Source organism: Canis lupus, chromosome 1 (genome assembly GCF_003254725.2).
Source record: "Canis lupus dingo isolate Sandy chromosome 1, ASM325472v2, whole genome shotgun sequence".
In the NCBI taxonomy this organism is placed as follows: Eukaryota; Metazoa; Chordata; class Mammalia; order Carnivora; family Canidae; genus Canis; species Canis lupus.
The window spans coordinates 99,178,196-99,190,695 of record NC_064243.1 but is presented as its reverse complement, the minus strand read 5'-3'; the positions used below and the strand labels follow the sequence as shown (position 1 = coordinate 99,190,695).

The 12,500-nt window shown below is 39.7% G+C and overlaps 1 protein-coding gene across 4 annotated transcripts in view; it reads left to right on the top strand.

Annotated features, from left to right (window-relative positions):
• The first annotated feature begins 229 nt into the window (after positions 1-229).
• LOC112644913 (centromere protein P) overlaps positions 230-12,500 on the top strand; it is a 218,030-nt gene continuing 205,759 nt past the window's right edge. For 2 of the 4 annotated variants that reach the window (XM_025423686.3, XM_025423687.3), the window contains exon 1: positions 230-373. In XM_025423686.3, coding sequence (XP_025279471.1) covers positions 267-373 — 107 coding nt within the window. In that variant the 5' untranslated portion in view covers positions 230-266. Of the gene's footprint in view, positions 374-10,873; positions 10,981-12,500 lie in introns of those variants that run through there. The other 2 variants (XM_049094876.1, XM_025423688.2) reach the window with 2 other exon arrangements.

Below are 12,500 nucleotides of genomic sequence, written 5' to 3'. Positions count from 1 at the left end.
GGAGGCTGTCGCGCCCTCGGGCTTCGTGTGGGAGCCAGCCCTTTATGTGCGGGGGCAGGGACGGCTGGGGCCGGCTGAGGCGAGGAGGGCAGCGAGGGCGGCAAGCCCGAGATTCTGCGCGCGCGAACCTGGCACGCCTGGGGCTCCCGCCGCCCCGCCCCCGCCCCCCCCGCCGAGCTTCGGGATGGTTCGAGCCGGCGGCGCGCGAGGCTTGAAGCGCTGGGTACGCCCGCGTCTCTCTGGCCGCAGCTACTTAGTGCCGCTCCATGGACGCCCAGAGGGCGGAGGTCTGCGCCCTGGAGGCCGAGATCGCGGCCCTGCGGCGGGCGTGCGAGGAGCCGCGGGCGGCGGGGGAAGACGCTGGGCTTGTGCAGTACGTGCCCGCGGGCACTGGGGGCGGGCGAAGGTCTGCGGGCGGCGCACCCGTCGCCGTCTCCCCGGCGCCGCCGTAGCCGAGGGTCGAGCTGGCAAAGGAAAGCGGAGCCTTGGCCGGTTCTTCCCAGGCCCTGGCGGGCGGAGGCGCGGAGGAATAACTGAGAAAACAGGATGGGAGACTGCAGGACCGCGGCGGGGGCGGTGCGGGCGTGTGTGTGGAGGGGGCCGCCCGCGGGTGTGTGTGTGTAGGCCCCACCCCAGGAGATGCCGCGGCCCTTCGGGCATCACCTCTTACCGCCTAACACACCTGAGGAAGGTACCGTGTGACCTGTTAGGAGTAAGAAGTCCGGCTTAGGGGAGGCCGGTTGCCTGCGCGCAGTCTGGGGAGATCAGGTCGCAGAGGGTTTGGAACCTGGGAACCTAACTTGGAAGCCCAGCCCCCTTCCTGGAGGGTCCGTGAGTGTCAGGATGCACCTGCTTTCTCTAACTTGCAAACGGTTGGAAGGAAACTGATCTTCGTTTTCTCAGTGGACCCTGATTTGATAGGTGTAGAGACCTCCTCCTGAGCCAACTCAGAGAGGGCCACAGAAAGCGGGGAGGAGGACGAGTGCGGCCGGAAGTGCTCAGGTGCAGGGTGGGATGGGGACAGTGAAGGTAGCCGGAACTGGGCAAAGGGAGAGGAGAGCCCGTGACCCGGGACACCTGTGTTCTTTGGCGGTGCGAGGTGCGAGCGGGGTGCCAATGAGCTGAGGCCCCTTGCTGCGCTGGGGTGCTCCCCAGTTGGAAGCGTTACTGTTACCTGGCAGTTACGTAGAAATAGAAATCCTGGGCCCACCCCACCTGATGAGTCCTGTGCTTTTTAACACCCCACCCCCCGCACGCATGCGCGCGCGCACACACACACACACACGCGCGCACACACACACAGTTTTATGCATATTTGAAAGTTTGTGAAGCAGCTAGACTCCTGGCCACAAGATTGTCAGTGTTAGCCCAGTGAGGTGTGTAGACCACTCATGCAATATGCCTTCTCAAACATCCAGTCGGGAAGGGAAGACAGATCCAGATTGTGGGAGATACTACATGTTCAGGATTTTGGTTATTTTTTTTTATTATTTTATTTGATAGAGAAAGAGCATGAGCTGGGGGGGGGGGGGAGCGGCAGGCAGAGGCAGAGGGACAAGCGGGCCACAGTGGGTGTACCATTTTACATTCCCACCAACAGTGCGTGGGGGTTCCATGTTTTCGACATTCTCCCCAATATTGTTTTTTTCCTGGTTTTCTTTTTTGATAGTAGTTATTCTAATAGGTGTGAGGTCCATTCTCTAATGATTAGTGATACTGAACATCTGTGTTTATTCGCTATCGTTTCGTACCGGTCACAGCCTCTCTGTAGTAATGCTATTGATTAGAAATGCCTGGAGCCAGTGAGCTTCCCAGAGACCTTTCTCCTTTCCAAACCTGTAGTGATTGGACTGAACCTTGTGCTTCTTAGGATTGCAAGATACCCTTCCGTAAGAACCTTTAGAAAACTTTGAAGAAAAAAAATAGTTTATTATTAATGATACTGGAGTGTACAAGACATGCCATGGGGGCCACACAACCAGGTTATTGGTGCAGACAGAACAAGATAATAGGGATGCGGTTCTGCTTTTACTGGCGTTGAGGGTGGGGGGCCTAGAGTTTCAAGGGCTCAGACTTTATTGGTGAACTTAAACATAAGAGTAGGACTATAAGCACAGGAAGAGAAAAAAACAAGTGGCCCAAATGGTCAGTTATTGAAATTAACCAAGATCTCTAAAGGAATTTTCAGTGTGGGAAGGCAACCTGGCTTTTGAGACCTGTGGCTGGCGCTATTTATTGGCAATAGCAGATGCCTCTGCAATCAGAGTTTGTCAGGTAGTTGCTTCAGGATAAGAAAAGCCAACTGTCAGGTCCTACATTGTCATTCTTATATCCTCTTTGGGGGAATGTCTGTTCAAGTCTTTTGCCCACTTTCAAACAGGTTGGTTTTTGTTGCTTTAGAAGTACTTGATATATTTGGAAATTAAAACCATATCAGATACATGATTAGCAAATAGGAGATTTTCTCATTCTGTGAATTGCTTTTTTTACTCTCTTGATAGTGACATGTTGTAAAATTTTTAAAACGTTCATGAAGTCCAATTTGTCTATTCTTTCTTTTGTTACATCTGCCTTTGCTGCTTATATCCAAGAAATCATTACCCAAAGCCCATGTTATGAAACTTCTGTCCAATATTTTGTTCTAAGAGTTTGTTTTAGGTTTTACATTTAGATGTTTGATCCAATGTGGTATTAGGGAAGGGTCCAAATTCATACTTTTGCATATAGATATTCAGTTTTTCCAGCACCATTGGAATGGTATTAGTAAGCTTGTCAAAAATCATGTGATCTGGGGCACCTGGGTGACTCAGTGGTTGAGTGTGTCTGCCTTTGGCTCAGGGTGTGATCCCTGAGTCCCAGGATCGAGTCCCACATCGGGCTTCCTGTATGGAGCCTGCTTCCCTCTCTGCCTCTCTCTCTGTGTCTCTCATGAATAAATAAAATCTTTTTTAAAAAATCATGTGATCATATATGTGAGGGTTTATTTGTAGGTTCTTTTATTTCTAACCCATTCATTCATCTGTCTTTATGCTAATACTACTACACTGTTTTGATTAGCTCTCAGTTTTGAAGTCAGGAAGTACGAGTCCTCCAGTTTTGTTCTTAATCAAGATTATTTTGGCTATTTGGGATCCCTTGAAATTCCATCTGAATTTTATGATGGGTTTTTCTTTTCTGCAAAAATTCTCATTGGGAATTTGGTAGGGATTGCATTGAGTCTATAGATTGCTTGTGGGTAATACTGATATTTTATTACCTATTTATATTGTCTTCTAATTCATTAAACTAAGATGTGTTTTTATTTATGTGAAACGATTTTTTCAGTGATGTTTTGTGATTTTTTTTTTTTTTAAGATTTTATTTATTCATGACAGACACACAGAGAGAGGCAGAGATACGGGCAGAGGGAGAAGCAGGCTCCATGCAGGGAGCCTGTTGTGGGACTTGATCCTGGGTCTCCAGGATCACACCCCCGGCTGAAGGCAGCGCCAAACTGCTGGGCCACCGGGGCTGCCCTGTTTTGTGATTTTCATTGTACAAATATTTTACCTTCCTAAGGTAAATTCTCTTTTTTATTAAAGATTTTATTTATTTTGAGAGAGAAAGAGCGCCAGTAGAGGGGAGGGGGACAGGGAGAAGCAGACTCCCTGCTGAGCAGGGAGCCTGATGTGGGACTTGATCCCAGGATTCTGAGATCGTGACCTGAGCCAAAGGCAGCTGGTAAATTCCTTTTTAAGGTTAATTCCTAAGTAAGGTTTTTGATGCTGTTGTAAATGGAATTGTTTTTGTAATTTGCCTTTCAGATTGTTCATTGTTGGTTTATAGAAATGCATCTGAGTTTTGCGTGGTGACTTTATATCCTGATACTTAGCTGAATTCATTTATTGTAGCATTTTTTTGTGTGTGTATGGAATCTTTAGGCTTTTGAACATATAAGATATTATCTGTAAACAGAGATAATTTTACTTCCTTTCCAATTTGGATGTCTTTTATTTCTGTTTCTTGCCTAATTGCTCTATCTAGGATTTCCAGAACCATGTTTTAGTGGTGAAAGTGGACATCCTTATCTTTTTTGCTATATGGCTTTTATTATTTTAAGATAATTTCCTTCTGTTCCTAGTTTTTGAGTATATTATCATTGAAATGTGTTAAATTTTGTCAAATGCTTTTTATCCATTAATTGAGATAACTGTGTCTTTTTTCTCCCCTTCTTTCTGTTAATGTATATTACATTGATCAATTTTCCTATGTGGAACCATCTTTGCATTACAGAAATAAATCTCGTTTGGTCATGATGTGTAATCTCTTTTATATGCTGCTGCTTTTGATTTACTGCTTCTGTTAAGGGTTTTTACATTAATGTTCATAAGTAATTTTGGTCTGTAGTTTTCTTGGAATGTCTTTGTCTGACTTTGGTATCAAGGTTGTGCTGGCCTAATAAATGAGTTACAAATTGTTCCTTCCCCAACTTTTTGAAGAAGTTTGGAAAGGATTGGTTAGTGTTTATTTAAATGTATAATACAATTAACTCATGTAGTTATCAGGTCTAGAACTTTTCTTTTTTGGAGATTTTTTGATTATGGATTCAGTCAGACTAATTATAAGTATTCATATTTCTTATCTCATGATTTAATCTTGGTAGGGTTTGTGTTTCTAGGAATTTAGCCATTTCATGTAGGTTATCCAATGTATTGGCATATAGTTATTCATAATACTCCCATAATCCTTTTTATTTTTGTAGAATTGGTGATGTCTCTATTTTCATTTCTGATTTTAGTAATTTGAGTCTATTTTTGTTTTGTTTTCTTTTTAAGTAAACTCTACACCCAGCATGGGGCTCGAACTCATGACCCCAAGATCAAGAGTCCCATGCTCTACCACCTGAGCCAGTGAGGTGCCCATTATCACTCTTTTTTAGTCCCATCTAGGTTAAGTTTTGTCAGTTTTACTGATCCTTTCAAAGAGCCAACCTTTGGTTTCATTCATTTTCTCTGTTTTTCTGTTATCTTTCATTTCTCTCTGCTCTAACTTTTATTATCTTTTTCTTTCTGTTATCTTTGGTTTAGTTCATTTTTTTTTCAGTTGTAATATTAGGTTGTTGATTTGGGATTTTGTTCTTTAAGTGTTTGCGTTACAAATGCCACTGCTCCCCTATCACCATCTGTTCCGTCCCCCAGCATCTTTTCCCATGTCTCTTAAATTCTGATATTTTGTATTTTCATTTTTGTCTTCAAGTATTTTCTCATTTCCCTTGTGGTTTCATCTTGAGTCTTTTGATTGTTTAAAAGTATGTTAACTTCCACAATTTTGTGAATTTTTCAGTTTCCCTTCTGTTATTGATAATCTATCCTTATACCATTGTGGTTGGAGAAGATACTTTGTATGATAACTATATTTTAAAATACGTAGAGATTTATTTTGCTACCCAGTCCTGGAAAATGTCCCACATGCACTTGAGAAGAATTTATTTGTCTGTTAGATTTGTCTGTTGTGTAGAATGTTCTGTATACATCTATTAGGTCTAATTGGCTTATTGTGTTATTTCACTACTCTCCTTAACTCTCTGTAGTTGTTCTGTACATTATTGTAAGTGGGGTATTGAAGTCTCCAATTATTATTTTAGTTTTTTATTGAGGTATAGTTGACATATAAGATTATCTTAGTTTCAGGTGTACAATATAATGATTTGATATTTGTACAAATTGCAAAATGATATGACACTAAGTCTGGTTAATGTCCATACACACATAGTTACAAGTTTTTTTTTATATGAAATTTTAAGATTTACTATTTTATCAGCCTTCAGATATCAGTACACTATTAAGTATAGTCATTATGCTGTACAGTACATCCCCAGGCTTTTAAAATTTTATAAATGGAAATTTGTACCCTTTGACCACCTTCACCCATTTTCCCAAACCCCTCATCCTTGCCCCTGGCAACCATCAGTCTACTCTATTTCTATGAGTTCGGGATTTTTAAGATTCCACATATCAGTGGGATCATATGTTTGTCTATCTTGATATGACTTAATTCATTTAACATAATGCCCTCAGGGTCCATCCATGTAGTCACAAATGGAAAGATTTGCTTATGTGGCTGAATATTTCAGTTTTATGATATCCACTACATCTTTGTTCATTTATCTGCTGACAGTTAAGTTCTCAATACTTCTGCAGTGAACATGAGGATGCATATTATCTTACTGAGTTAGTGTTTTAGTTTCATTCAGGTAAGTACCCAGAAGTGGAATTGCTGTCTCACATGGTTAGTTCTATTTTTAATTTTTTGAGGAAACTTCATACTGTTTTCTATATTGGTGACACCACTTTATATTACTATCAACAATGCAAAAAGATTCGCTTGTGTCCACATTCTCACTAACTCTTTATTTCTTGTGTTTATGATAATCCATTTTGACAAGTGTGAGGAGATATACCTCATTGTGGTTTTGATTTGCATTTTTGTCATGATTAGTGATGTTGAAAACCTTTTGTATGTACCTCTTTGCCAGATGTATATCTTCTTTGGAAAAATACCTATTCAGATTCTCTGCCCCGACCGCACCCCCTCTTATTTTTTAGAGAGGGAGAGAATGTATAGTGCATGTGTGAGGGGGGAGTGTAGGGAGGGGCAGGAGGAGATGGAGAAGAGAGACTCTTAAGCAGTGTGGAACTGGACGCCACGTCAATCTCTTCACCCTGAAATCATAACCTGGACCAAAATCAAGAGGCAGACACTTAACTGAGCCACCCAGGCATCCCATCTGTCCATTTTTTTTTTAATGTTTATTTATTTATGATATTCACAGAGAGAGAGGCAGAGACACAGGCAGAGGGAGAAGCAGGCTCCATGCACCGGAAGCCCGATGTGGGATTCGATCCCGGGTCTCCAGGATCGCGCCCAGGGCCAAAGGCAGGCGCCAAACCCCTGCGCCACCCAGGGATCCCCCATCTGTCCATTTTTTAATCAGATTTTTTTTCTTTTACTACTGAGTTATGTGAATTCTTTATATTTTTTGGATATTAACTCCTTGGCAGATAACATGACTTGCAAATATTTTCTCCCATTCCATAGTTAGCCTTTATTTTACTGATTTCCTTTGCTGTAGAGGAATTGTTCAGTTGATGTAGTCCCACATGTTGATTTCTGCTTTTGTTGTATTTTCTTTTGATATGTAATCCAAAAAGTCCGTGCCAAGACAGATACAGAGAGTTTACTGCCATTACTTTCTTTTAGGAGTTTCATAGTTTCTGGTCTTATGTTCAAGTCTTTAGTGCATTTTGAGTTAATTTTTGTATGTAGTGTAAGATAGTGGTCCAGTTTCATTCTTTTGTATTGGCTACCCAGTTTTCCTACTTTTGTTGAAGAAACCATTCTTTTCCTGTTGTGTATTCTTGGCTCCTTTGTTGTAAATTAATTGACTCTATATGAATGCATTTATTTCTGGATTCTTTATTCAGTTCCGTTGATCTTTGTGTCTGTTTTTATGCCAATAATATATGTGTATATATGTATATATTATATATATGTACATATATATAAACACATTTTTTAGTATCACGTTATTTTGACTATAGCTTTGTAATATAGCGTGAGATCAGGAAGTGTGATGCCTCTAGCATTGCTTTTTTTTTTTTTTTTAAGATTTTATTTATTCATTCATGAGAGAGACAGAGAGAGAGAGAGGCAGAGACACACAGGCAGAGGGAGAAGCAGGCTTCATGCAGGGAGCCTGATGTGGGACTTGATCCCAGGACTCCAGGATCATGCCCTGGGCCAAAGGCAGGCGCTAAACCGCTGAGCCACCCAGGGATCCCCTGGCATTTTACTTTGTCAAAATAGTTTGAGCTATTTGGATTCTTTGTACTTCTATAAACACGTTAGAATTGTCTTTTCTATGTCTTTTGAAAAATTCCATTGGCATTTTGATGGGGATTACATTGAACTTGTAGATTGCTTTGGGTAGTATAGACATTTTAGTGATATTACTTATTCCAGTCCATTAATATGGATATCTTTACATTTATTTGTGCCTTCAGTTTCTTTCATCAATGTCTTACAGTTTTCAGGGTACAGATTTTCACTTCTTTGGTTAAATTTATTCCTAGGTATGTTGTTATTCTTGATGCAATTGTAAATGGGATTGTTTTCTGAATTTCTCTTTCTGATGGTTATTAGTATATAGAAACACAACAGACTTCTGTGTATTGCTTTTAATAACTTTACTGAATGTGTTTATTCTAACTTTTTTTTTTGGAGATTCTTTCGGGTTTTCTGTATAGAATATCATGTTATCTTCAAATAGTGACAGTTTTACTTTTCCAGTTGGATTTCTTTTATTTTTCTTTCCTGATTGCTCTGACTTCTACTGACTACTACTTCTACTGACTTCAACTTCTATGTTGAACAAAAGTGGCAAGAATGGGCATCCTCGCCTTGATCTTGGAAGAAAAGTTTTCAGCTTTTTGAGTGTGATGTTAACTGTTGCTTTGTCATATATGGCCTTTATTAAGTTAAAGTATACTCCCTCTGTGCCTACTATTGAGAGGTTTTACCATAAATGGATGTTGAATTTTGTCATAATGCTTTTTCAGCATCAATTGAGATGATCGTATGATTATTATCCTTAAGTTTGTTATATATCAGCTTGTTTGTTGTGAATGTTGAACCATCTTTGCATTCCTGGACTAAATTCCACTTGATCAGGGACACCTGGGTGGCTCAGCTGTCGAGCATCTGCCTTTGGCTCAGGGCATAATCCTGGGGTCCTGGAATCGAGTCCTACATTGGACTCCCTACAGGGAGCCTGCTTCTCTCTCTGCCTATGTCGCTGCCTCTCTCTTTGTGTCTCTCATGAATAAATAAATTTTTTAATAAATAAATTTCATTTGATCATGGTGTGTGATCCTTTTAACGTTGAACTCAGTTTGCTAATATTTTGTTGGGCATTTTTGCGTCTGTGCTCATCAGGGATACTGGCTTGTAATTTTCTTACAGTTTTCATGTCTGGTTTTGATATGAGGGTAATCCTATCCTCGTAAGATGAGTTTGTAAGCGTTTGTTCCTCTTCTGTTATTTGAAAGAGTTTGGGAAGGGTCAGTGTTAATTTTCTTAAAAATTATTGGTTGAATTCCCCAGTGAAGCTGTCGAGTTTTAGACCTTACTTTGTAGGTAGAGTTTGATTACTAACTAAATGTTCTGTTAATTGGTCTATTTACTTTTTTTTTTGTTTTTTTTCTTTAAAGATTTTATTTACTTATTTGAGAGAGAGAGAACTCTAGTGAGCAAGAGAGTGAGCATGAGCAGGGGTGCGAGGCAGAGGCAGGGGGAGAGGGAGAGGGAGAAGCAGACTCCCTGGACCTTGACTTAGGGCTTGATACCAGGACCCTCAGATCACAACCCAAATTGAAGGCAGACACTTAACTGAGCCACCCAGACACCTCTATGTGCATTTTCTGTTCTCTATGATTTGGTCTTGGGAGTTGTATGTTCCGGGGAATTTTCTTCTGGGTTGGCCAATATGTTGGTGTATTATTTTTTTATAGTGTTACTATCTTTGGTATTTCTGTAGTGTCAGTTGTAACATCTCCTTTAATTTATGATTTTATTTGAATTCTCTCTTAGTAATTCTAGATAATTTTTTATGTATTTTTTCAAAAATCAAGCTTTCAACCTTTTTTTTTTTTTTTTTTTTTTTTTTTTTGAGTCTGTTTGTCACCATTCCATTCTGCCTCCCCCTCCACCTCTCTGGCCAGCAGCCTGGATCTTTGTTATATCATTCCTTCTAACTTTGGGCTTCATTCATCTACTTTGTCTAGTTTCTTGAGGTATAAAATCAGGTTGTTTATTTGAGATTCTTGTTTCTTAATTAAGGTAGGTGTTTACTGCTATGAACTTTCCTCTTAGGACTGTTTTTGCTGCAGCCCATGAGTTTTTTTATGCTGTATTTTCATTTCTCTCAAGGTTTTTTGGACTTCACTTTTGATTTTTTTTCTTTGACCCATTGGTTGCTCAGTGTAGTATATTGTTTAATCCCCATGTATTTGTGAATTGTCCAGTGTTCTGCTTGTGATTTCTAGGTTCAAGCATTGTGTTTGAAAAAGTTGGTTGATATGATCTCAGTCTTAAATTAGTTAAGTCATGTTTTATGTTTAACATATGACCTCTCTTGGAGAATGTTCCATTTCTGCTTGAAAAGAACTAGGTGGAGGGCAGCCTGGGTGACTCAGCGGTTTAGCACCGCCTTCAGCCCAGGCTGTGATCCTGGAGACTTGGGATCAAGTCCCATGTCGGGCTCCTTGCATGGAGCCTGCTTCTCCCTCTGCCTGTGTCCCTGCCCCTCTCTCTCTCTCTCTCTCTCTCTCTCTCTCTCTCTCTCTCTCTGTGTCTCTCATGAATAAATAAATAAAATCCTAAAAAAAAAAAAGAAGGAACTAGGTGGAATGTTCTGTATATTTTGTATTTATGGCTATATGTTAATTTGAATATTTTAATTTGATAACTTCAAATGCATTGTAAAGCTCTGTTTTTACTCTTCTATCGCACATTTCATGTTTTTGATATTTATTTTATTATTTTTAAGATTTAAAAATCTTAAAGGAATTCCCTTTAACATTTCTTGTAAGGCCAGTCTGGTGGTGAATTCCTTTAACTTGTCTAAAAAAAGCTCTCTTTTAGTTCTGAAAGACAACTTGGCCAGAATGAGTATTGTTAATTGGTATTTTTTCACTCTCATTATTTTATATATATCATACCACTTTCTTCTAGCCTACAATGTTTTTGCTGAAGTCTGCTTATAGTCTTATGGGGTTCCCTAGTACGAAACAAGTTTTCTTTCTTTTGCTGCTTTGAAGATTCTGTCCTTTAACATCTGATACTTTGTAAAATGTCTTGGTATGGGTTTTTGGGTTCATCTAATTTGGTTTACTTAGGCTTACTAGATCTGGATCCCTCTTTCTTTCTCCAGAGAAAAGAAAGGTAAATTTTCAGTTCTTCAAATAAATTTTCTGCCTCTTTCTCTCTCCTTCTTCTAGGACCCCTAAACTCAAATGTTCGTTTGTTTTTTGTGCATAACCCCACTAAGCTACCTTCTTTTTGTTTTATTCTTTTTACTTTTTTGCTGCTCTATTTGGATGATATCCACAGCTCTGTCTTCAAGTTTACTGATACTTCTTTATCTAGTCTGATGTTAAACTTCTCTGTTGAATAATGTAGTACATTTATTGTAGTCAAGCTGCTCTGCAACTTCTATTTAGTATCTTATGCTTTCTCCCTCTTGTTGAAATTCTCACTGTTTGACCAATCTCCGTTTCATTTAGATCTGTTTCTGAGATTTTGTCTTATTTTTTCATTTTGAACATATTTTTCTGTTTCATTTTCTATGACTGCTGGTTTCTTTGCCCTAGATAAAAGAGCCATATTTTTGCAGTTTTTGTAGGTGTGGTTTCATGTAATAGATGAGCTTTTTTTTCAGTCCTGCTCTTGGTCTTGGTTGTCTCTCAAACCTTTGTGATTGTCTTAGCAGTCTATTCTATTCTTAGTGATTATCAAGAACTCAAGGTATGACAAGATTTGTCAGTGTCTGAAAGTGGGGACAGTCAGCTGCCAGATTCAGGCTGATTTGAACCAGACTTTCAGGCAGCAACTTTTAAAGTATGTGAATATGCCTCTTTCAGAGGAAGGACAAGGAACTGGGTGGGTGTTTCTATGTACTGAGTATTAATGATATGATAGCCAGGCAAGAAATGTTTGTTTACTACTTCCTTGGTCACCATAACAAATGCAATAGTAGTGAAAAAGTTTGAGATACTGTGATAATTACCAAAATGTGATACAGAGACACAAAATGTGCAAATACTGTTGGAAAAGATGGGACCATTAAACTTGTTCAACACGGGGTTGCCACAAATCTTTAGTAAAAAAATGTAATATTTGGGAAGCACAACAAAGCAAAGCACAGTTGGATGAGGTATACATACGATTGTTGCTTCACAGTTTTTTGTTTGTTTTTTGCACTTTGATTATATAGGCCCACTGTCTTCTGTCATCCAAAATTTCTTTTTTTTTAATTTAATATTTTATTTATTTGAGGGGGAGAGAGCACAAGCAGAGGGAGAATGAGAGGAAGAGGCAGACTCCCTGCTGAGCAGAGAACCTGATGCAGGACTTGATCCCAAGACCTAAGATCATGACCTGAGCCAAAGGCAGATGCTTCACTGACTTGAGCCCCCTAGGAACCCCTGATCCAAAATTTCTGAGAGGAGGTCTCCTATGTTATTGAGGAACCATTGTATGTGATGGTTTGCTTTTTTCTTGATGCTTTCAAGGTTTGTCTTTATGCGTGGCTTTTGAAAATTTGACTACATCTGGTGTGAGTCTCTTTGAGTTCATTCTGGAGTTTGTTGAATGTCTTGTATTTTCATATTAATGTCATTCATAAAATTTGGGAAGTTTTCAATCATTATTTCTTCTGTTGGTCTAACTCTTTCTGTCTTCTG